Source organism: Pipistrellus hanaki, assembly GCF_964339955.1.
Source record: "Pipistrellus hanaki genome assembly, chromosome: 19".
NCBI classification, from domain to species: Eukaryota; Metazoa; Chordata; class Mammalia; order Chiroptera; family Vespertilionidae; genus Pipistrellus; species Pipistrellus hanaki.
The window spans coordinates 16983920-17008311 of NC_140521.1; the positions used below are offsets into that span (position 1 = coordinate 16983920).

At 49.6% G+C, this 24392-nt stretch overlaps 2 protein-coding genes across 6 annotated transcripts; one reads left to right on the plus strand and one right to left on the minus strand.

Moving 5' to 3' along the window:
* Positions 1–316: 316 nt before the first annotated feature.
* THYN1 (thymocyte nuclear protein 1) lies at positions 317–6145 on the minus strand. 4 transcript variants are annotated; one of them, XM_084868383.1, is made up of 8 exons: positions 6038–6145; positions 5711–5819; positions 3490–3671; positions 2657–2725; positions 2037–2129; positions 1160–1255; positions 791–941; positions 317–495 (listed from the first exon to the last, which is right to left on the minus strand). In XM_084868383.1, the coding sequence occupies exons 2-8, from the start codon at positions 5751–5753 to the stop codon at positions 449–451; spliced, it is 681 nt and encodes a 226-aa protein (XP_084724509.1). In that variant the 5' UTR covers positions 5754–5819; positions 6038–6145; the 3' UTR covers positions 317–448. The 4 variants fall into 4 exon arrangements, with proteins under 4 accessions (XP_084724509.1, XP_084724510.1, XP_084724508.1 ...); XM_084868384.1 differs by having other exon boundaries at positions 5981–6049; XM_084868382.1 differs by having other exon boundaries at positions 317–941; positions 6038–6132.
* A 91-nt stretch (positions 6146–6236) lies between these two features.
* ACAD8 (acyl-CoA dehydrogenase family member 8) lies at positions 6237–23381 on the plus strand. Of its 2 annotated transcripts, XM_084868328.1 has the most exons (12): positions 6237–6456; positions 14332–14432; positions 14826–14995; positions 15571–15680; positions 16384–16460; positions 16927–17064; positions 18315–18450; positions 18558–18655; positions 18954–19106; positions 19701–19803; positions 22450–22547; positions 22578–23381. In XM_084868328.1, the coding sequence occupies exons 1-11, from the start codon at positions 6348–6350 to the stop codon at positions 22500–22502; spliced, it is 1248 nt and encodes a 415-aa protein (XP_084724454.1). In that variant the 5' UTR covers positions 6237–6347; the 3' UTR covers positions 22503–22547; positions 22578–23381. The 2 variants fall into 2 exon arrangements, with proteins under 2 accessions (XP_084724454.1, XP_084724453.1); XM_084868327.1 differs by having other exon boundaries at positions 22450–23381.
* Positions 23382–24392: the final 1011 nt, after the last annotated feature.

Here is a 24392-nt window from a genome sequence, read left to right on the forward strand (position 1 = left end):
CGCGACTGAGAAAGGAAGCCCGTGTACTTCCATCTAGCAACTCGTCCTGCAACCGCTGATGGTTTCAACCCCTGTGGAGCCTACATGACTCCAGGGCTAGTAAAGAGACCGGAAGTTCACCCGGCCAGTGTGGTTCAGCAAAAAGGCTTCCCATGCACCAAGAGTTGCAGGTCCGATTCCCCGTCCGATTCCCTGTCAGATACCCCGTCAGGTTGCAGGTTCGATCCCCAGGCGGGGGGGCCATGCAGGAGGCAGCCAATCAAATGGTTCTATCTCTTCCTCTCTCTAAAATCAGTATATTGAGAGATAGCCACAGTTCTGACATTAGTGTTTTATTGAGAAAAGTACAGAAAACCCACCCATGTACACAGCCGCAGACGAACGTAAGAAGCCTCACATCCTGTTTGTCGTCAGAGTCATGTCTTGCCCATTCCAACAGGTATCTCGGCTAACTCGGTTCCTTTTCCTCCAGGCTCAAAATAAAATCGAACTCCTCTACCAAAAGGGGAAAGGAAAGGAAAAATTAGGTCTCGGGTCTCCTCTTGAACGGGAAAGCTAAGCTAAGCATCGCTCGCTTTAGTCAAAAACCACTTAGGGAGGGCTTCACTCTGCCGAGCACTGCTGGGCCCCGAGTGCAGTGATGGGCGACTCAGGACACACTCCTCCCGCAGGGACAGTCAAGGTGAGGACAGACGCAGGGTAAGTACTGTGCCCAAGTCTGACCACTTAGCAAATGCAAGTTGCCGGCGCCACTCTGGTGGGCAGTGACGGAGGACAGGGCCCGTCGTACCTCGGGTCAGGGGCTGCACCGAAAGCCTCTGCAGAGTGAAGAGTGCCATGTGCTGTAGGGGCCCGCCAGAGGCCTTGTGAGCCTGGTGATGGGTTCGGAGCTCAGCCAGGGGAATGAAGCGCTTCAGCATCCGCACGAACTGGACATCCACCTACGTGACCAATGCGTGGGACAAGACAGACATGCTGCTGCACTCTGTCCGCTGTGTTAGCTGCTTGCAGGTGTTCTGTTCTCCAAAGTTGGGGTAACCCCGTCCGAGTCTGAGCTGAGCTCTGTATCCTGTCACAAACACCCCCCTCCCGTCCTCCAACCTTCTTCCTCCCTCTTTGTCCATCCTTCCCCTCGTGAAATAGGAAAAATCGTCTTTACCATGGACCATTTGGGGTTGTCTTTTTTGCTGGATGGATCATAATGGGGGCTGCTTTTCTCAAACTGTGTGTGGTCTGGGTAAGCCTCCTTCACAATCTGAAACCAAAACCAAGTCTTCAATCACTTGCCTATATAGTCGGCTCCATGGCAATTCTTTAACCCAAGACCAGCGTTCATTTCTGGCCCTGCACATTCTCACCCCATCTGCCTTGCCTTAGAGCGGGGGCTCCAATATCTGGAAACAATACACGGTCTAAGGCAAACAGGATGTCAACCCCACCTTGACAAAAATCTTATAAGGATGTTCTAAAACCAAATATTCAAGATTATTGTTGGTTAAAATTTTTATCCTGATAATGCCTGGCTCAGAAGAGCTACCATTCGGCTTGTTTTTTGTTTGTTTGTTTGTTTTAAAATATATTTTACTGATTTTTACAGAGAAGAAGGGAGAGGGATAGAGTTAGAAACATTGATGAGAGAGAGACATCGATCAGCTGCCTCCTGCACACCCTCTACCAGGGATGTGTTCACAATCAAGGTACATGCCCTTGACCGGAATTGAACCTGGGACCCCTTCTCTCCACAGGCTGACACTCTATCCACTGAGCCAAGCTGGTTAGGGCCATCAGGCTTGTTGAGTGAAAAGACCAAGGTGTAGAAACAGAGAAACATCTGGGACCTGAGATGAAGGCCTATCTTTGGCCTAGTCCTGGTCACATGACAGGGCCAGGGCAGCTTCCCATATTCCTGTGCGGCCAGGGATGAGAGGAGAACTCTTTTTTCCGCTATCTATTGAAGCTAGCACCCTTTGAATCTGTCTACCTGAGTGGGTGCTCCTGAAGGGGGAAGGAGGCAGACCCAAGCCTGTGCAGCTCACCTTCACAAGTCCCGCGATGCCTGGCTCTTTGCAGTTACTGTGGTAGAAGAAGGCTTCCTGCCCCAGCTTCATGGCTCTCAGGAAGTTCCGGGCCTGCCCCAGGGAAGCAGAAACAAGACTATCCTCCCCGCCTGTGTGAGCAGAACTGTAGACTGCCTTTATTAGGTGAGTTTTCCTTTACTACAGTTTCCCCAAATTCAGTTTTTTTCTTAATCCTCACCAGAGGGTATGTTTCGCAAGAGGAAGGGAGAGACAAAGAGAAACATCGACCTGCTGCCTCCTGTACATGCCCTGACTGGCCATCCAACCCACCACCTGGGTATGCGCCCCAACTGGGAATCGAATCCACCACCTTTTGGTGTGCAGGACGACATTCCAACCAACTGAGCATCCCCCCAGTTCAATTCTTGTCTTTGCCAAGATACCCAGACTTGTATGGGGCTGCTGGCTAAAACACACACCACTTGTAAGGTGCATGCCATCTGAGTAATTATTTTTGAGGACGTTTTTAGGCTTGGGTTCTAGGGAAAAGCGACCTTGGCTGAGATTCTGCTGCTGAGTAAGGCCTACGAAGGAGGCAGGCGTCCATCCCACTCCAGGTCTCAGGGTCCTGCTCTTACCTGATAGTTGCGAACGCCATCCCAGCATGCTGTCTGCTTGGGCTCCGCTTTGAGATCCTCGATGCTGAACTAGGCAACGGGAAAGAAAGCTGTTCATTAAATAATCCTGGGCCAATGGGTAAGAATTCAGGGAAGCTAACCACTCCCTCCCATACATTGTGGGTGCTACAGCGGGAATATGCAGTTAACCAGGAAATAGCTCTAGAGAGGCACCTGTACATTAAGTGATCTTTGTGTTAACTTTTTAGTTAAGAGGATTAGTTAAATGGATGATCCAGAGCATAAAGTAATCCGGTTCTTTGTATTTGACATATTAAAATGTTATCTACATCTAATTCTGTTTCCTCTGGGCTATCTGAAAATTGCTTTACATTCATTCCCTGGATTAGTGTGAGAATGCGAGAACATGACAGGTGGCAAGAGAAAGATAATCAGGTTGGCAAACTACAGCCTTCAGGCCAAATCTAGCTCCAAAGCTGATGTTGTAAATGCAGTGTCACTGGATCACAGCCACAACATGTGTTTACCTTCTTGTCTATGCCATGTTCTTGCAACAGCTGCGTTGCAAGAGCAGCTAGAAGACCAGAGCGCCTAAGATATTTGCTGTCTGGCCCTTGACAGAAAAGTTTGCCATCCCTGCCCTAGACAGAGGAGTCACACAAAAAAGACAGTGGATGGTAGTAAGTCCTGCCAATTTTATTCCTTATTACCTGCTCCCTACCCTTCAAAAATAAGAAGTTGGTAATGGAACCCTTTGGTGTTCCATGTTCATTTCTTATTAAAAAACAACAACGAAGAGCTTGGCGGGATTGGAGCCAGGGACATGGTCTCACCTTCACATCCACACCTTTCTCTAGGCGGCTTTCTGGCTCTGACTTCATCAGCCAGTAGCAGCTTACACTGTCCCCACATTTTTTAAGGGCTGAAGTCTCCCGAGGGCTGGATCTCTCCACTGTAGCTGGTGCATCACCAGGGTTCTTAGTCTTGATACGCTTTCCTGCTGGTCCCTTCTTGTCTGCCAGAGGAGAAGCAAGAAGAGAGCTGTCATGACTGCTGAGAGGTAAGGTTCCATAGTGGCAAAAGCACAGACTCTGGAGTCAGACTAGATTCAAATCCTGGATCTCTCCGTTACTAGCAGGGACAGCTTCACTACTGAACGTATTTCTTATCTACAAAAAGGGAAGAAGAATGCCTACCTCACAGGGTATCTTTGGAACATCCATTCACTGGGATCAGAATACCTTACATGGCTGTGGTTTAAAATGAAGGGTCCTAGCAGAGTACGAGGGCATACATTAATTACGTCAGGGGTAGGGAACATCCGGGCCTTGGACCACATAAGGCCTGAGAAATCATTTGGTCTGGCCCTGCAATGTTTGAACAAATATAGCAGGCTAATTTTCAAGTTGGTAATTGTGTATGGCCTGTGAATGATGTTCTAAACATCCAAAGAACCCTTGGCAGAAAACAGGTTCCCCACCCCTTGTAAATCGGTGTTTTTCCTTCCCTCCCTCACTCTGCGTCTTCGCTGAAGCCATCCTCTCCCATGAGGAAAGTAAGCCCCTACTCCATGGACTTGTTCTGAAAAATTACATAATAGAAACCATGGCCTTAGACAGTGCCTGGCATTATAATAAATATTAGCGCTAGTTATCATCATCTCATACTTCTTTCCTGCATGATCACTGTGCTTTTGTGGACTGCTCTTTTTTTTGCTCCTTGAAGGTGTCAAGAGAAGTTGGAAGAAACAACTCATTCAGGGCTTTGTAGACATGATAAGGACTGGATTTCATCCTAAGAGAATTGGAGAAAATGTGCCTGGGACATAGTAGGCACTTGAAGCTAACCGTTGTGATATTCTTTTTCTTTTCTTTTTTTAAATATATTTTATTGATTTTGTACAGAGAGGAAGGGAGAGAGATAGAGAGTTAGAAATATCGATGAGAGAGAGTCATCGATCAGCTGCCTCTTGCACACCCCCTACTGAAGATGTGCCCGCAACCAAGGTACATGCCCTTGACCGGAATTGAACCCAGGACCCTTCAGTTCCCAAGCCAACGCTCTATCCACTGAGCCAAACCGGTCCCGGCAGTTGTGATATTCTTACTACATGACAGACCCTAAGCTCTGGTACTCTAATTGTAATCCAGTTAATCTATATTCTATAGGATGATTTATGCATCTGGAAAATATAGCCCAGATTACATAACCAGTAATCAATCTGGTCTTTCTGAATCCACACTTTATGACACTCCAGTCACAGCCTCTGAATCAAGTCAAAGCTCCTCTTGTCAGTCATCCCTAAATACCACTTGTGGATGGCTAATGCTCTGAGCGTTTCTAGCCTAGTTCCTAGTGGTCCCTTCCGAGCTAATGGGCACACCCCTGTGTTGTTCAATAGCACTGCCATGCCTCCAAAAAGGTACTTTACCTTGTTTTGTTCCTGCTATTCATCTATTCAGAATGCCACTTATCCTTATGAATATAAAAAGGACACCTTGTTTTCTTTGCCTGGGGAAAGCCTTCCCATTCTTTAAGGCTAGTCTCAAATTCCACTTCCTTCTCAAGGACTTCCCTGCTCTTTCACACCTAGCAATCCAGTTCCCTGGATCCTTTCACTTGTCTAAATTCTCTAGAGCAGGAACTATATATTTTTTTTCTTTAAACTCTCACAGAGGTTATGTTTTCATTGATTTTTAGAGAGAGGAAGGGAGGGAGGGAAACATCCATGGGTTGCCTCCCACCGGCATCCCATCATCCCCTTCTTCCCCCCCAGCCTGGGTATGTGTCCAGACTCAATCAAACCTGCAACCGTTTCAGTGTACAGGGCGATGCTCCAGCCAACTGAGCCACACTGGCCAGGGCAGGAACTACATTATTTACCTTAGTCCATCAAACAAGCAGAAGGGGCTCTGGGTATAAGCTTGGCAGGAGGTAAAGAAGGCGGAGGGCCACAGGGGACTCTCCCCACAAGCAGGAAGTGGAAGTGAACAGTATTAAACAGAGAAACGATCTCAGGGAGGCCGCCTTTTTGCAGCCTGGGTGCAAGCTCACCTTGCCCAGCAGTCCCATTCAGCCTCTTCCTGAGTCTCGGCATGGTCTCCCTGCACCTGGCTCAAGAGCGGAAGATTCTGGAATCTACTACGAGTCACAAGAGGAAGCTCTGCACCAGCCAGAGACGTGCGCCAAGAAAAACGGAGAAAACGAAATTTAAAGAGGGTTTCAGCCCAGAGGCTCCTTAGCCAAGAACACAGACTGGGTTCCCACCCCTCAAATCCTCCTCCAATTATCTACACCCCCACTTCCCATCTCGTTTAACCAAACTCTTAAACTCTTCTCCAATTTTCCTGGGACCCCCTGCTCATTCGTTCGCCACTTTACCTAGAACCCTACACACTAATCCGCAAACAAGCCTTTCAGCGCCCAACCCTCCGGCCCCCAGGCCGCGGGGATCTCTGGGAGTTGTAGTCCCTGCTCCTGACGCAGACCCTCCTGAGCCCAGATCGCAGGGGCCGCCGGGAAAGCGGCTGCTCCCAGCGTGCACTACAACTCCCAGAATGCACCACGCGCCCCCCAGCGTGCGGGGCAGGGCCGTGGCCGGGAATGGGGCCGCCGCCGCGGGGTTGGGTGGGGAGGAGGGCCGGCCTAGGTCAGGAGTTCTCGGGCCCTGGCCGGAGCTGGGAGCGGAGCGATGTGGCGGAGCAGCGGCCTGCGGCTCGGAGCGCGGCTCTGCTGCCCTCGCGGCGGTGCCCGGGCTCCCGCCGAGCGCGGCCACCGGAGCCTGGTCTCCTGCATCGATCGTAAGGCTCCCCCTGGGGAACAGGTGTCCGAGACCTGCGCAGAGCGCGCTGTAGCTCCGGGAGGTCGGCGCCGCGGTCACCCCAGACCGGCTCTCCCTGCCGCCTTGGCGGTCACCCTGTCCAATCCACCTGGGTGGCCTCCCAGCGCACTTGACGCTCTCGGACCTCAGCCAGCCTGTTGCGCCCCTCGACCTCGCCTGCTGTTCCCCCCTTATCCTCCCTCCTCGGACGGGGTAGCGGAGCCGGCTCTGAGTCTTGTGGTCCAGGCCTCATGGGTTTCAGAGCCCCGTCCTCTTCGCACCGCCTAGAGCAGCGCTTTTCCACCGGGTGCCGCAGGAATGTTCAGAACATGCAGCACCTGGACTATTGAGTCACGGGCATTGGCCTCCTTCTCCTTAGATCAGTCTTAGAGCACTCTGCCTTAGAGCACTAGTTAAGTATACAACTTTACCTATATGTTCCCAAGAATTCTAGTTTAGCACTTCTTACTTGGGATCCAGGAATCTGTATTTTAACAACTCCACCTGGTGATTCTCATCATGAGAGAAGTTTGGAAACACTGCCTTATAAAAAATTAAAAAAAAAAAAAAAAAAGCGGTAACAGCCAACACCACCATAGCCGTCTGGTGCGAATGAATCAGTGTGGCAGAGTTTTTTAGTAAATCGTTTATGTGCCCTGGGATGAAAAAGGTTGAACATCGCTGCTCTAGAGGCATTTGGAGACTTCTTGGCTAAACCAGTGTTTTCCTACCACGTGGGGCCCTCCAAAGCTAGATCAAGATCTGAAAGCACTTCGCAGCCAATACAGATTACTCCTTAAGCTTTGTTTCTACTAACATCCCCTTGGTGTGTTTCATAAGCTGACTTATGAAATAAGTACAATAGCTTAAGGGCCTTACATTTACCCTCACAACCTCTGTTATTATCCCCGAGTTTAAATAAGGAGTGGATGCTTAGGTGCTGAAACCCGGGGTTTTAGTAGTGATTTTTTTTTTTTAATCATAACAATCTATATACGTAAAAGCCTAAGCAACCATTGCAACCAAAACAACTCAATGGATGACCAAGCAGGCTGCATGGGCAACCAGGCTAGCAGCCAGGGCAATTAAGGGCAACCAGGCTGGTGGGGGAGCAGTAAGGGGTGACCAGCAGTCCCATACTGCTGGGGGAGGGGGGATTAGGGGCAACCAGGTTGGCAGAGGGGGGCATTTAGGGGTGATCAGGCATGCAGGTGAGCAGTTAGGAACTAGTGGTCCTGGATTGTGAATCAGATATCCCCTGAGTGGTCCCAGATGGGAGAGGGTGCAGGCTGGGTTTAGGGCCCCCCCCCCTCCCCCTTCCATGCATGAATTTTGTGCCCTGGGCCTCTAAGTAGGTCATAAAAGCAGTAAGAATGCAAAAAGTCTGATGCTTGTGGTAATTGAACAAAAGCTCTAGGTAATATAAGATTTGCTAATCAGACTTTATAACTACATCAATAGCTAGAAAACACTTTTACTCTTGAAATTCCTAAAAGAAAAGGGAGTATTGCAAATGGGAAACTACCAGAGTTTACAGAGCTGAATGTCTTCAGGGGGTCAGGCAGGTAGCACAGGTGTGGGTAACGGGGAGGGTGAGGACCCAGCTGACAGGAGCACCTATCCACTCTGTGCTTCTGTCAAGCAACGAACTACTTTTTTTCTTCTGAAACATACATTTTTAAATTTTAAATAAGTGACGCTTTTCTTTACAGCAGGAGAGGAGAGTCTGTGAATCCTTTAGACCAGTGGTTGGCAAACTCTTTGGTCAACAGAGCCAAATATCAACAGGACAACGATTGAAATTTCTTTGGAGAGCCAATTTTTTAAACTTAAACTTCTTCTAACGCCACTTCTTCAAAATAGACTTGCCTAGGCCGTGGTATTTTGTGGAATACAAGGAGCCAAAGAGCCACATGTGGCTTGCAAGCCGCAGTTTGCTGACTACAGCTTTAGACGGACACTTAGATGTAGAAAGTATAATACGCTAAGGTATAGGATACTGTTTTCCTCTCAGTGTCCTAAACCACCTTCACAAGGTGCAGCCCTGGTCTAGCACTTGAACTTGTTAAACAGGATTACCTTGCCAGAGGGTACAGGAGTAGTTCTGTCAACAAATAGGTTAAATAAGGAGGTTTCCAGAACCTTGTGGTATAGCTTCAGCCAATGTGGTGCTTTTTCATATTTTTAAAGGAAATTGTCTTTTTTTTAAATGGTAAAATAAGAGAGAGTTGTCCCTTCAGTATATCATCCTGCATGTTAAAATATCAAATTAATTGAAATGATCAACAAATGTTTCTCATTGTTGCATTGCATTTTTTAAAAATTTATTAATGAATCTTTATTGTTCAGATTATTACAGTTGTTCCTCCCCCCCCCATAGTTCCCCTCCACCCCGTTCCCACCCCACCCCATACCCTTACCCCCCCACCACTGTCCTCATCCATGAGTGTAAGATTTTTGTCCAGTCTCTTCCCTTCCCCCGAGAATTGTCAGTCCACTCCCTTTCTGTGCCCCTGATTCTATTATATTCACCAGTTTATTCTGTTCATCAGATTTTTTTATCACTTGATTTTTACATTCACTTATTGATAGATATTTATTGTCTCTTTGTTTTTCATAATTTTTTATCTTTACCTTTTTCTTCTTCTTCCTCTTAAAGAATACCCTTCATTTCATATAATACTGTTTGGTGGTGATGAGCTCCTTTAGCTTTTTCTTATCTGTGAAGCTCTTTATCTGACCTTCAATTCTAAAAGATAGCTTTGCTGGATAGAGTAATCTTGGTTATAGGTTCTTGCTGTTCATCACTTTGAATATTTCTTGCCACTCCCTCTATGCCTGCATAGATTCTGTTGAGAAATCAGCTGATAGTTGTATGGGTGCTCCCTTGTAGGTAACAAACTTTTTCCTCTTGCTGCTTTTAATATTCTCTCTTTGTCTTTTGTCCTTGGCATTTTAATTCTGATGTGTCGTTATGTGGGCCTCTTTGGATTACTCTTGTTTGGGGTTCTCTGCGCTTCCTGGACTTGTATTTCTTTCACCAGGTGGGGGAAGTTTTCTGTCATTATTTCTTCAAATACGTTTTCAATATCTTGCTCTCTCTCCTTTTGGTATCCCCATAATAGGAATGTTGGTTCACTTGAAGTGAAGAGGCTCCTTACACTATCTTCATATTTTTGGATTCTTATTTCTTTTTGCTTTTCTGCTTGGGTGTTTTTTTTGTTGTTGTTTTGTTTTGCTTCTTCATATTTCAAATCTTTGACTTGATTCTTGGGATCCTCTAGTCTTCTGTTGGATCTCTTTATTTCAGTCAGTGTGTGCTTAATTTCTAATTGGTCCTTTTTCATATCCTTGAGGGTCTCACTAAATTTCCCAGAGGTTTCTAGAACAATCTTTTTTTTTTTTTTTTTAATTGATTTTTTACAGAGAGGAAGGGAGAAAGATAGAGAGCTAGAAACATCAATGAGAGAGAAACATCGACCAGCTGCCTCTTGCACACCCCCTACCGGGGATGGGCCCACAACCAATGTACATGCCCCTGTCCGGAATCGAACCTGGGACCTTTCAGTCCGCAGACCGACGCTCTACCACTGAGCCAAACCGGTTTCGGCTCTAGAAGACTCTTAAGTAACCTTATAACTGTGGTTTTGAACTCTATGTCAAGTTGTTTGCTTTCCTACATTTCTTTCATTTGTGACCTGTTTCTCGTCTCCACATTTTCACTGCTTCCCTGTGTTGGTAGAGTAGCTTTGTATGCTAGCTAGGTGTCCTATAGGGCCCAGTGTCTCAGCCTCCCATGGTGACACTCTTGGTGGACACTCTTAGTGCACCCTTTGTGGGCTGAGTGCACAGTCTTGTAGTTAAGCCTTGATTGCTGTGGTATCATTGGGAGGAATTGATTTCCAGGCCAGTTGACTGTGAGGACTAGCTATGTCTACATTGGGAGATCTGCTGTGCTGGAGACACCCTTGTGGACCAGGTCTTGCTTCAGTGGGGCTTTGGTGCTCACTAAGTCTTCCCCTTGAGTGTGTCGCTTATGGATATGTAGAGTTGTAATCTGGTATGGTCTCACACTGACCACTGGGTACACTGGCTCTTGGATCTCCACGGAGGTGCAAAGTCAGCCACTGCCTGAGGCCACTCAGCAGGAGCTACAGAAAGATCTGCAGATTCCTCCTGTTTGTTTGGGGTTTGGAAGTGCCTAGAGGAGGCCCAGCTGTGAAGCAATGCAGGCTGCCACTGCAGAGCCTTAGGCCTTCTTTTGCAAGCTTTGGAGCTCTCTGACCCAGCTGCAGTTTGTTAGGTTTTAGGTTGCAAAAGGACAGGCCATTCCTATGCAAAACAACAACATTGCACTTAATTGCCATCCGGTTTCGAGCAGGCCTCCGTATCTACGCATCTCCTACCAGTCTCCGTGCACTTTTCTCTTTCCTTCTAGTTGTAGAACTTTTAATCAGCCAAGCTTTCCCATGGTTCTTGGTGATATCCGTTTTGTCTTTTAGTTGTAGTTTTGATGTGGTTGTGAGAGGCAGCAAGTACGGGTGTTGACCTATGCCGCCATCTTGGTGGTTTTCCTCATTGCATAGTTTAATGTAAAAATTAAATTTTAAGAAAGCTGGTTTTATAATAATTCGGTATATATTACGCATTTATCTAAAGTTTCCTCCTTTTGCAGATACTATCATTTTACAAATGAGGACATTTATTTCATGTCTAGTGGAGCCCCTCATTTTACATGTGATAACTGAGGTTCAAGCTGCACCTGACTTGTGGACGTTGCACGGTTAATCATTTCAGAACCAGAGCTCACATGACTAATTCCTTGTCCGGTGCTGCACCTTCCCACACATTCCTTGGACACCAAGCTTCTCAAATAGAATATTGGTTCTGTACTGTGTATGCATTTTAAGATTTATATTATTTGGAGTTTTCTTTGTGTGTTTTCACCTCTTTCTTATTATACTTCAGTTGCTGTACAGTGATGGCTTTCCTTGTCTCATTTGGACTCTTTTTCCACTTGGCTTTACCATTTTAGTGTGTGTGTGTATTTGTGTGTGTGTGTTTCTGTGTGTGTGTGCGTGCACACACGCACTAGCTTTTTGAACTCTGTCAGTGACTCCAGCCAACATCATGAGGTGTTTGTTTTGTGAATATGGTGTATGTTCGCTGGAACTGGAGGTATTTTTCATTAGTAACCATGCCTCCGTGTATATAATTTGCTTTTAGTTTACTTCTTCCACTCCCCCCTTCCCCTCGACAAGTAATGCTCTCCTTTCATTAGCATCCCTTTAGCTATAACATCGACTATTTGGTCATCTTAAAAAATGTGACTATGTTGTATTTACTTGTACATATGACTTGCATACACCTAATCCCTATTTTTTACTTAGCTTATCATTTTATTTTATTTTTTTATTTCTTAAATATATTTTATTGATTTTTTTTACAGAGAGGAAGGGAGAGGGATAGAGAGTTAGAAACATCAATGAAAGACAAACATCGATCAGCTGCCTCCTGCCCACCCTCTACTGGGGATGTGCCTGCAACCAAGGTACACGGCCTTGACCGGAATCGAATCTGGGACCCTTGAGTCCAAAGTCCAACGCTCTCTCCACTGAGCTAAACTGGTTTCGGCTTAGCTTGTCATTTAAATCTAATTTTTCCTCGAACTACTTGTTTTACTGTCAATAATGACTGTAAACGTTTATGGAGCCCTTGCTGGGACTGGAATTCTGCAGCACGTCTCTTTTCCTAGTGAGCCGTTTGCACTGTTACCATTTATGTGAGAGTGGCCCATATGCACCTTGCTCATCCCAGCATGCTCCGCAGTGGACAGTCAATAAATCCCCTTTGGGGAATGTTCTTTGAGTGATCTCTGTAGGGCATTTCTGCAAGACTGTGCAGATAAGTGGCCTGACTCCCTGTTGGGAATTCATGATTTTATTCCTCATGCTGTTCCTTCAAGGAGCACCTACCATAGGTTTCTGCTCTGGGCTTCTCAAGGTTGCCTCATCTTTTTAATCCTCACAGTGACTCATTTCTGAGTTTCCCATTTAATGAGAGGCCTGGGACAGACAGACTGCTTCCTCCTGCCCCAGAGAGAGAGGGAAAGATGGAGAGAAACATCGATGTGTTTGAAACACATCGACTGGTTGCCTCCCGCATGAGCCCCAATCAGGACCAGGGCCCAGGCTGGGGAGGAGACTGCAACCTAGGCATGTGCCCTTGACCGGAATTCAACCTGGAACTCTTCACTCTGCAGGCTGACGCTCTGTCCACTGAGCCAAACCGGCCAGGGCGGCACTGAAGTCAGTTTTTTAAAGTCTGCATTGCCTTGCCAAACAGGAAATATATTTTAGATCTTACTTCACTAGCTGGTTGACTTGCAAGCTCTGCTCTCCAATCCACTCCTCTCTCTCTCTCTCTCTCTCTCTCTCTCTCTCTGCAGGTTTTTAAAAAGTTAGGAAAAATACATAATGTTCATGTCAGTAGGGGAACTGGCTGGCTAAGAAAAACTTGTAATGATATTGTACGTTGAACAGTCACTGTGTTAAGCAGGCAGATATAGGTATTTTCCTCTGGAGGGAACCAGCCCTGATGAAATGCACGGGGTGCAGTCTTCCACCTGGCGTTTAGGCTCTCGAGAAACTTCTCCCGTTGGTGTTGCTCAGTTATTCATTGTCCTTAGCTCCTAAGTATCTTAGAACTAGAAGGGAAGGAATTACTCAGTCACAGCACCGACAGTTAGGAGAGAGAGCGTTCTGAGAATTCCCAGTCCATGGGGTGACCACAGATTTAATAAGGCCTTAGCCATGCTTTCAGCACTGAAACACTCCCATCAACACGTCTCAGTGAGCGTCCAAGACTTGCCAAATGCCTGGCCTTATTACAGGACCTTGTCCTTATCTGCAACGTTAGCCAAAGTAAACAGCTTTTTCTTTCCCAATTGAGCTTTTAAAGTGAATATTGGTGCAGATAGACAGCTACGGACAAGTACCAGTATACATAGATAGGTCAGGGATTTTCCAGGACACTAACACAGAACGGGTAGGACATCCTAAAGGAAAAATATGTTTACTGTAATTTGAGGGTCAGTGTGTGTTTATTATAGCTGCTAAGAGGCTCGGTATACGAAATTTGTGCATGGAGAGTGGGGAGGGCTGCTCCTCAGCCCAGCCTGCACCCTCTCTAATCTGGGACCCCTTGAGGGTCGGATATCCCTCTCACAATCCAGGACTGCTGGCTCCCAACCGCTCACCTGCCTCTGCCTGATTGCCTCTAACCCTTTCTGCCTGCCAGCCTGAACAATGCCTAACTACTCCAGACCAGCCCGATTGCCCCTAACTGACCTTCCCTGCCGGCCTGGTCTGATCGCCCTCCCTGCTGGTCTGATCGCCCACAACTATCCTCCCCTAAAGGCCTGGTCCCCTCCAGCTGCCCTCCTCTGCTTGCTTGGTCACCCCTAACTGCCCTCTCCTGCAGGCCATCTTGTAGCAGCCATCTTTGACCACATGGGGTGGCTATCTTGTGTCTTGGAGTGAGGTCAGTTTGCATATTACTTTTTTATTAGATAGGATTTCAATGTGGATTTATGAGGAGGAAGAGATGAGTATGGAAAGAATAAACTGGTAGGTCAGCAAAGTCAGCTGATCCACTTGGGAGTAAAGGAAGAAGGAGAAAGGTGACACTATTTCGGCAGAACTGGTTGATGGTGGGTGATGTCCGTCTCTGGGTGTCAGCAGAAGGACTGTGAATGGAAAATGCTAGAGCAAGGCCACCGTCCCAGCTTCCTGGTGACCCTCATTAGCGGTCCTCTTCCCAGACCCCATGTTCATGCATGCCATCTTGCCCACAGCTTCCATCGGGCTAAATGAAGAGCAGAAAGGATATCAGAAAGTGGCCTTTGACTTTGCAGCCCGGGAGATGGCTCCACACATGGCAGAGTGGGACCAGAAGGTAGGAGTTTTCCTTGCGGCTCGATGTTCCAACAAGTGCCTTTCCTCCCTCTGCTTGTCGTCTTAAGTGTTCGGTGTGTAATCCCCACCTGCGCGCGAAAGTACTGGTTACGATGGATTCCTTTCCTCAGGGCATCCTCCTCATCCTGTTTTATTTAGTTTAGTTTATATTTAGTTTATATTCAGACACTTCTAAAGCCAGGACAGTTGTAAATAGTGAAAGAAACCGGGGCGCCAGAAAACCGTCGGAAGGCATTTTAACGGATACCCCGGCATAGCTGGCAGATGGGCATAGGAAGTGGAGAGAATCCCCGCCCTCTCAAACCCAAACACCCTACCCCCTCAGTGAGCCCTCTGAGGATCACTTACCACCGACCCCCTCTCTCGTACCCAGGAGCTGTTCCCCGTGGACGTGATGCGGAAGGCGGCCCAGCTGGGCTTCGGCGGGGTCTACGTACGGACAGACGTAGGTGGGTCTGGCCTGTCCCGGCTCGATACCTCCGTCATCTTTGAAGCCTTGGCGACGGGCTGCACCAGCACCACCGCCTACATAAGCATCCACAAGTGAGTGCCCGCACTTGGAAAGCACAGCCGAGTCTCGCCTGGGTTGACTGGGAAGTTTCCGATACCCAGGGAAAAGGCTGATCTTCTCAGAACCAGACGAGTTCTCCTTTCCCAGGAGGTCTGCTGCCGCCTGTCGGACTTGAGTCTGTTATCTAGTGTGTTCTCAGAGAGGCAGGCCTCCTGCCTTCCCTCAAGGCCGAGGAGGAGAGGGACCAAGCACCCATCGGGGCCCTGCTCCCCTGTTCCTCAGGCCCAAGGGGAAACCCCCAGGACTCTGGGGAAGTACCCCCGCTCTGTGAATTTTAGGGAGCTCCGTTAGCCTAGTTAGAAGCAGCGTGAACATCCGCGTGAGAACTACGTCGCTGGCTGAGACAAGTTCCAGGAAGAGGTTTCCGATCCAGGCCTTTCCTTTCCAGTCGAATCTTCTCAACTGTGACTTTTTCACTGTCTCTTCTGCTTCTGTCCACTTCTCGCTGTCTCTTCCTGCCTTTGTTCCCTCCTCCCCCACCCCTGCCCCCTCAAATGTCCTTCTCCATCCTCATCTCTGTGTCTTTCCTTCTCGCCGTGCCTGTCAGCATGTGCGTCTGGATGATCGACACCTTTGGCAATGAGGAGCAGAGGCACCGGTTTTGCCCGCCGCTCTGCACCATGGAGAAGTTTGCTTCCTACTGCCTCACGGAGCCAGGTGGGTTTGCTGTCCTCCAGGTGGGATGTCACTTGGGCACAGTCACTGATGTCACTCAGGCATAGTCACTGAGCACTCCTTAGCACAGGGGTCTTCAAACTACGGCCCGCGGGCCACATGCGGCCCGCAGAGGAGTCTGATCCGGCCCGCCAGGTTTTTTGGGCAGTGAGTGCAGCCGAGGTGTTACAGTAGGAATTAGTAGTTCATATAGTCCGGCCCTCCAGCTCTCTGAGGGACCGTGATCTGGCCCCCACTTTAAAAAGTTTGAGGACCCCTGCCTTAGCGCATTGACACACAGAACCCGGTACTTGCCAAGAGGAACAGATTGCCATGACTTGATGATGGTACAAGACTAAGAAGCCTTGAGGGCAGGATAGCGTTCTATCTATCTCTAGGATAGCATTCATCAACGGGTGGCCCGCGGACCACTGGTGGCCCGTGAGGTCCGAAAGGTTGGCGACCGCTGTTGTGGGAGGCTCCCTCTAACCTGGGAGATGGAGATGGAAGCAGCCTGAACGTATATGCAGTTTGCACCCAGTATGGAAAGTCCCTTTGGCCATCTGGATTTGAAAGTACCACGCTCTGAGTTTCTTTATGATTTATAAGGGAAGGTTTCCTAGGAGATGGGTCCAAGCCAGGGCTCCCTTCACCTCACCGACTTTCTCCCCCGCCCTCTCCTCTCTCTCTCCGGTCCCTGCCTCAGGAAGTGGGAGCGATGCCGCCTCCCTTTTGACCTCAGCTAAACGGCAAGGAGATCATTACATCCTCAACGGCTCCAAGGTACCCGCACGCTCTCCTCCCGGAGCAACTTGAGATTGTCCCCATCTTCTTGCTGACCCCGCCTGGATCCTTGCTGTCTGCGAGTTGATAATCCCGTAGGATTTTTACATGTTGGGAAGAGAGCCTCTGACCGCTCCCCTTTACTCCCCTTCCCTGGTTCTGCCTCTTCTGATTGGTTCCCGATCATTCCATTCGTTTGTGTCTATGCTTCTTAGAGTCTCTTCAACTAGACTTCTCATCCCCTGCTCTCCCAGTCAGTACCGTTTCTCTGCGCCATTGTACCGCTTGGTGCAAGCATGTCAAACTCGCGCCGGCGGGCTGCATTCAACGGGGCGCATGGCTACACAAGTCTGACATGCTTGTCTCAGTGTCCCGTGGTCGGGAGGGCCCCAGGTGTTTTCCCGGATGGCAGGCTCTGAGGACCCAAGTGTCCCTGACCCCTGTGCTCACCCCCCGCCCCCCACAGGCCTTCATCAGCGGTGGAGGGGAGTCGGACATCTATGTGGTCATGTGCCGGACGGGAGGGCCGGGCCCCAAAGGCATCTCGTGCATAGTGGTGGAGAAGGGGACGCCCGGCCTCAGCTTTGGCAAGAAGGAAAAAAAGGTTAGTGGCTGTTGGCAAGCGATCCAAACTCTGGGACGCCCCCCGCCAGACCACGCTGTGCTCCGTTGCTCTGTTTGACCAAGTAGCTTCTCGTGTTTTCCAACTTGCCCTGGAGGCAGTTGCTTCTAGAAGGACTCTGACGGGAACATAACATAGAATAAGGCATCGTCAGCACAACCCTAGGCCACTGGTGACAGCGGCAGTTGTCCCGTCAGTCGGCAGCGGCCTGTGCTTCACTGTGAGGGATTTCCCTGTCATCTCTCCTCTTGCCATTGTGGCCTGTGTTTCTCATCCAGCTTCTGTTATCCCAAGAATACATACGTATAGAAGTCTCGGGAATGATGTAGATGGGCCCCTTTTATTCTTTACGTAAAAATGAAGTATACTTCACTGGAGATGAGTGTGTGTATTTCAGCCATGGTCAAAGGGAGAGGATTCCCATGGGTGCTCTGGGAAGACATTGCTAGGATTAAGAAGCAGCTCCCTTACGTAAGGGAATAGCGAGGCCACAGAAAAGTCCAGGTTGACTTGGCGAAAGTTGAAGAATACGGCTAGCTAGTTAGTTGCGTGGCATGGACTAGATCTTGGATCTTCAAAATTTCCTCTGGGCTCACGACTGGCATATTCAACGGTATCCTGGCAAATCAGCTAGCTAGCAAAAAACAAAACCAAAAAACCCTCTTGGTTCGCTAGTTTCTGTGGTTTAAATACTTCCACCGTGGCCGATTTCAAGCCACTGATGTGAAGTCACAGAAGCCGAGGTAGGAGATGTGCTTAACTGGCTCTCGGGAACCGGTGCCCGCACGGCACTGGCTCTGCAGCTACGCGCTTCACTAGGTGTCGCCCGCACAGTGAATGCCAGTCAGACCGCCCTCGACGGACACTAAGCTCGTAAGAGGAGAGGTGTAGCTATTGTTAATAACCTTACTACTGTCCTCCCACGTATCGCAGATCACCCACAGCATTCTTATATTATCTCTGCTCTTTATAAAACGGTGTCTCACAGAGGCACGAAACGGCGGCAGTCCTCCCCAATCCCAAGGGAAATTGAGAGAAATGCTTCTGAGTTGGTTCATTCGGGAGAGCGGACATTAGAAAACGGATGCTTTCATGTGTTAAAAAGTAAAATGTTTAGCTGAGAACAAAAAAAAAAAAAAAAACCTGTCAGATGTTTCTCAGGCTCTGTCAGCAGAGGGCACGGCTCTGACGGGGAGGGGCTGGGCAGCCACGGGGTCCCTGATGTTCGCCAGGTGGGGTGGAACTCCCAGCCGACCCGCGCCGTGATCTTTGAAGACTGCGCAGTCCCTGCGGCCAACAGGATTGGGAACGAGGGGCAAGGCTTCCACATCGCCATGAAAGGCCTGAATGGAGGGAGGATCAACGTCGGTGAGAACTCTGGGGGCGAGGGCGGGGAGGGCGGGGAGGGCAGTGGGCTGGGGCGGGCAGCACTGTTCCTCTTGGGCTGAGTCCAAGTGTCTCGCTTTTCCTTCTAGCTTCTTGCTCCGTCGGGGCTGCTCATGCTTCGGTCACCCTCGCCCGAGACCACCTCAACGTCCGGAAGCAGTTTGGAGAGCTTCTGGCCAATAACCAGGTAACTGCCCAGGCCCGGCCCAAGACCTAATCTGCGCCCCCTGTTTTCCAGGAGAGTGTGGGATGCTGCCCCGTTTTAGCCGGAGCCTGTGCTCTGTCAGTAGTTTTTACCAGAGGCAATAACATTCATTGCAGGGGCCTGAGCTTCAGGCGATGCATTTTCTCTGCAAGAGGCAGCAGGCTTTGAGGCTGCGAGCCGCTTAGGAAAGGTGCATCGTTGAAGATCTTACAGAGGCCCCAGCTCAGGGGCTGCTGGGAGCCCTCTGCTGGACTGGTTCTCTTCCCCCCTCCTGCCCTAGTACCTGCAGTTCAAACTGGCTGATATGGCCACAAGGCTGGTGGCCTCGCGGCTGCTGGTCCGCAGTGCGGCGGTGGCTCTGCAGGAGGAGCGGGACGACGCGGTGGCCCTGTGCGCCATGGCCAAGCTCTTCGCCACAGACGAGTGTTTCGCTGTAAGTGATGACATGCTCGGCTCTCCGGTGACCTGGGAGCAGCTGCTGGGTCAGCTCCCGGGATGCTGTAGGGAGCCTTCGCCTTGGGGCTCAGGGATAAGAGTTAACTCGGGAGGGCCTGCAGGGGGCGCCCCAGCTGGCTTTTCACCTGGTCCCAGGCGGCCACACAGGCTCCTCTGTCCCTTCTCTTCGGTTGTGTGCTCGCTCTTTGGAAGAAGGTGCAGAGCAGCCCAGTGCCTCCTGCTCCCATGTGCTGTTTACAATGCCAGGGGCAAGGCCATGCCACACCGAGGCTGTGTTGGTGCCACTAGATGGCACCTTAGCCTCATAGAACCCCAGCCGGGGCGGTGGCAGATGGCTCCTCCCTGCGAGCCAGGAATTCGGGCCTCTGCTCTGCCTGTTGGGTGGGGACTGATGTTCAGCAGGTAGACCTCCTTGTCTCTGACCACAGAGCGTGGCGCCCCTTTCGGCTTGACTGGTCATCTGGAGGTGGCTCTTCTCTTTCTCACGTCAGTTCCCAGCAGCTTGCGGGCTGGGGTGGAGAGAGCAGCTGACTCCCTGGGTTAAAGATGCCCCATCTGTGTCTCCCTGCAGATCTGCAACCAGGCCTTGCAGATGCACGGAGGCTACGGCTACCTGAAGGACTACGCCGTCCAGCAGTACATGCGGGACTGCAGGGTCCACCAGATCCTGGAAGGTAAGCCTCCCAGAGTCCGTTCCCGCCCTCCAGGGCGCCCCCGGGATGGCCAGCCAGGCCCTGTCCGCCACACCCTCCTGCCTGCTGCCTCCTGCCCCCCTCCAGGAGGACCTGGGCTGCCCCCAGAGGGCACCAGAATGGGAGTCACTTCTCTTTTCGTCTTTTTCTTTGTAAGCTTTAGAGAAGGCTTAAGCTGATGATTTATGAGAAAACATTTTTGAAAACTCTAGCGACGACTATTCTTGACGGTTGTAAAGTAAGTACTTGGTCCTCAGAAATCCCTTGACTTCTGTACGGTGATTTAAAGGACACATGAGCCAGTGTGATCACCGCTGCCTTTCCAGACCGGTGACCTGCCAGATGGTAAAAGACATTTCTGTCAATATTGCTACTGCATTTTTTAGTGAAATAGTCATCAGTCTATGGGCATCTTCTTGGTCATCACACATTCAGGTGGGGAAAATGTGTAAGGCTTAACTGCAAGCTATTAGTCACACCCAGACCATGGCCTTCACTTTTTCTTTTTCTTTTTTAAATATATTTTATTGATTTTTCACAGAGAGGAAGAGAGAGAGATAGAGAGCTAGAAACGTCGATGAGAGAGAAATATCGACCAGCTGCCTCTTGCACACCCCCCACCGGGGATGTGCCCACAACCAACGCACATGCCCTTGACCGGAATCGAACCTGGGACCCTTCAGTCCGCAGACCGACGCTCTACCACTGAGCCAAACTGGTTTCGGCGGCCTTCATTCTTCTTGACGTCCCTTCACTGTTGTTCCAGCCAGTGCAGGGGTCCGGGTTGATACCCTGTAGGAAAAGCAGACGGGCAACAGCTTGTCTGAGCGACTCTCAGTGGAAGGACGGGGGCTGCCTTCCTGGGTATAGCAGAGGCCTCTGAGCACCGGCTCTTCTGAGCTTCACAGCCGCCTCCTCAGACCTGAGCACACCCGAGAGTCACTGGCGGGCCGTGAGAACATGGCTGGGCCCCACCCCCGGGTTTCTGTCTCGGGGTCTCGGGTGGCCAGAATTTGCATCTATAGCAAGCTTCCAAGTGGGGCTGTTGCTGCTGCTTGCCTGAGAGCCACACTCGCACACCTCATCCCAAGTGCGTGTTTATGAGCGCAATTCTAGCGCTCAAAGAATCAGTCGTACTCCTCTCCTGCAGTGTCCTCTGCTCCTGCCGTACCTTTCTCACCAGCGTTATGAGTGTGAGAAACTGGACCTTCATTTAACCCAGCCTTTACCCCCTCAGAGGAAGTGGGAAAAGCAGGCACTTCTCTATCCAGCCACACGTCATCCACTCATGGAAAGACCCGGCACTGATCTTTCTCTATCATGGGCCTTGTGATTGCATCAATCAGGAATTTTAGACTTGATTTTATTTGAGATGTGTGATTACTCGTCCCTCAGGGGCTTCTGTTTCTCTCTGCATTAGAAGCCATTGTGAAAATGAAGCAAGCCATTGACACACACACAAACACACATACACACTCACTGGGTCAGGGAAAATGTTCTTTTAAAATTGAGTGTTCTGATTACCAAAGAAATTGGTGTATTTATTGTTGAAAATTTATAAAATATAGGATAAGTTAAAAAAAAAAATCACTTATGGCCGAAACCGGTTTGGCTCAGTGGTACAGCGTTGGTGTGCGGACTAAAAGGTCCCAGGTTTGATTCCAGTCAAGGGCATGTACCTTGGTTGCAGGCACATCCCCGGTAGGAAGTGTGCAAGAGGCAGCTGGTCGATGTTTCTCTCTCATCGACGTTTCTAGCTCTCTATCTCTCTCCCTTTCTCTCTGTAAAAAATCAATAAAATATATTTTTAAAAAAATCACTTATGTTTCCACATCTAGAATTAATAATTTGGGCTCCTTTCATATGTAAGTCCAAACACATCTCCTTTGGTCTTTTTCTATGCTTTGATAGGTACATTAAAAAAAAAAGAATTATACTATATATATCATTTCTTATTCTTTTACCTAATACAAGCACTTTACCATCAGGAGAGGTTTCTTTATTTAAAGAATAGTTTATTGCCGAAACTGGTTTGGCTCAAAAGGTCCCAGGTTCAATACCGATCAGGGGCATTTGCCTTGGTTGTGGGCACATCCCCAATAGGGGGTGTGCAAGAGGCAGCTGGTCGATGCTTCTCTCTCATCGACGTTTCTAGCTCTCTATCCCTCTCCCTTCCTCTCTGTGGAAAATCAATAAAATATATTTTTTTAAAAATAGTTTATTGACTTTTAGAGAGAGAGGAAGGGAGTGGGGGAGAGAACATTCATCAACCGCCTCCTGCACGCCCCCTACTGGGGACAGAGCCCACAGCCTGGGCGTGGGCCCAACTTGGAATCAAACCAGCACTCCTCCGGTGCACGGGATGATGCTCCACCTACTGAGCCTCACTGGCCAGGGCAGGAGCGGTCTTTGTGAAAGTCAATGTAATCCTCACTTTCTCACCTTCCTCTGCACTTTGGAGAAAAGTCTGTGGTAATTCGGTCCCCTGCCCGCGGGATAAAAGCAACCATCAGAGTTTGCATCATGCCCTCCCTGAGCGAGGCGCGGACACCCCGGTCAGACCCTGCGGAGTTCTCAGGCCGATTTCACTGCTACTCACGCCTTCCTTCTGGCTCCTCCCTCTTCCAGGCAGCAACGAGGTGATGAGGATGCTGATCTCGCGGAGCCTGCTCCAGCAGTAGCCCAGACGTGCTCTGCCCGATGTGGACTGTGCACTTGAATTAGGGTGGACTGGCCCGCTCTGGACTGGCCCGCTCTGGACTGGCCCGCTCTGGACGGTTCTGTTACAAATGAGTCATAATAAGGTCATAGGACCGAGCCCTCCTAGGAGGACCTCCCTCAGTGTCGGCAGCAGGTACGGCGTCGTCGGAGGCCTGGAGGAGCGGCCTTGGTGGGGTGTCCTGAGGACACTGCTGTGTTTCCTGAAGCTCGAGGTGACTGATGACGGGTCGGCGACCATGGTCCTCTCTGCATCCACATCGTCTGGGTCTGCCTGCGTGTGCTGGTTCACCGGATCCTCCTCCCGGAAGCTGGGTGCTCCGTGCAGGGTATTTCTATTTATAAAGCAAAGGTGTGGGAAAGGGGAAGTGGAGAAAAGCGACCTGTCTTTTTCCGCCCCCTGCACCTCAGCTGGAGATGCAGGTTCCTGTGGGCACACTTCCTCCATAGCACACCTCTGAAGTAAACGGGCCTTCGGGGAACGTGGCCCTGACTATGACTTAAGGTGTCTGGACGTCTGGACCACCTGAATCAAGGCCTGAGGTGACCTGGACCTCTGAAGATTTGCTTTCTTTTTAAGAAGCATCTAGGAATAGTGTTCAAAGTTTCTAGAACCCTTTCTAGAAAGTACTTGGGATATATTTTTTCTATCTACATTTTTTTTGTTTTATGAAGCTATTACTCTTTTTAAAGGTCTTTGATTGATAAATAAAATTTATCCCTTTCTGTACCATCTCAAGCTCCACTGAAGTTGGTTTTTATTCTTTCTCTCAGCCTTTACAACTATTTTTTTAAAATGTATTAAACACAACTAGATTTTGGAATTAAAAAAAAAAAATAACTCTAGAACTAATTGGTTTTTTTTAAAAAAAAATAGTTCCCTGGACCCAGCCAGTGTGGCTCAGTTGGTTGGAGTGTTGTTTCATACACCAAAGGTTGCAGGTTGCGGATCGGTGGCTGGTGGGCTGGGGCCCAGTGTGGTGTCCCGGGTTCGGGCTGGGCCCATGGAGGCGGCAGGTCGGCGGCTGGCAGTCTGGGGCCCTGGGTGGTGTCCAGGGTCCGGGCTGGGTCAATGATGGCGGCGGGTGGCGGCTGGTCGGCTGGAGCCCAGTGTGGTTCCCGAGTCCGGGCTGGGCCCATGGAGGCGGCAGGTCGGCGGTTGGCGGTCTTGGGTGCAGGGTGGTGTCCTAGGGCCGGGCCGGGCAGATGGAGGCAGCGGGGCCCAGGGTGGTGTCCCGGGTTCGGGCTGGGCCCAAGGAGGCGGCGGGGCCCCGGGTAGTGTCCCGGGTCCTGGCTGTGTCCATGGAGGCAGCGGGTCGGCAGCTGGCGGGCTGGGGCCTAGGGTGGTGTCCCGGGTTAGGGCTGGGCTGAAGGTGGAGACAGCGGCCGGTGGCCCAGAGTGTCCCTTGACTAACATTCTCATCTATGTGAGTAGGCATTCATTGATGATAACGGTTAAAAGCGAAGCAATGGTTAAATCATCCTCTAACACAAAGTACTTAATAGATGAATTAAAAACAAAAAACACATTCTTTCTATTAATATGTAATGATTTATATCACAAAACAGATAGCAATGTTTGTGTTTGTTTTTCCATGCATGAAGAAAACTAAGTCAGTTCATGGATATTATAACTATAACAGCCAATTCAATAGTGAATTGGGAAGAAAGGATATTTTGTCCATTTTAATATATATTTTTTAAAACGCCCTTGATCAGGCCCCATCCGGTTTGGCTCAGTCGATAGAGCGTCAGCCTGAGGACTGAAGGGTCCTGGGTTTGATTCTGGTCAAGGGCATGTGCCTTGGTTGCAGGCACATCCCCAGTGGGGGGCTTGCAGGAGGCAGCTGATG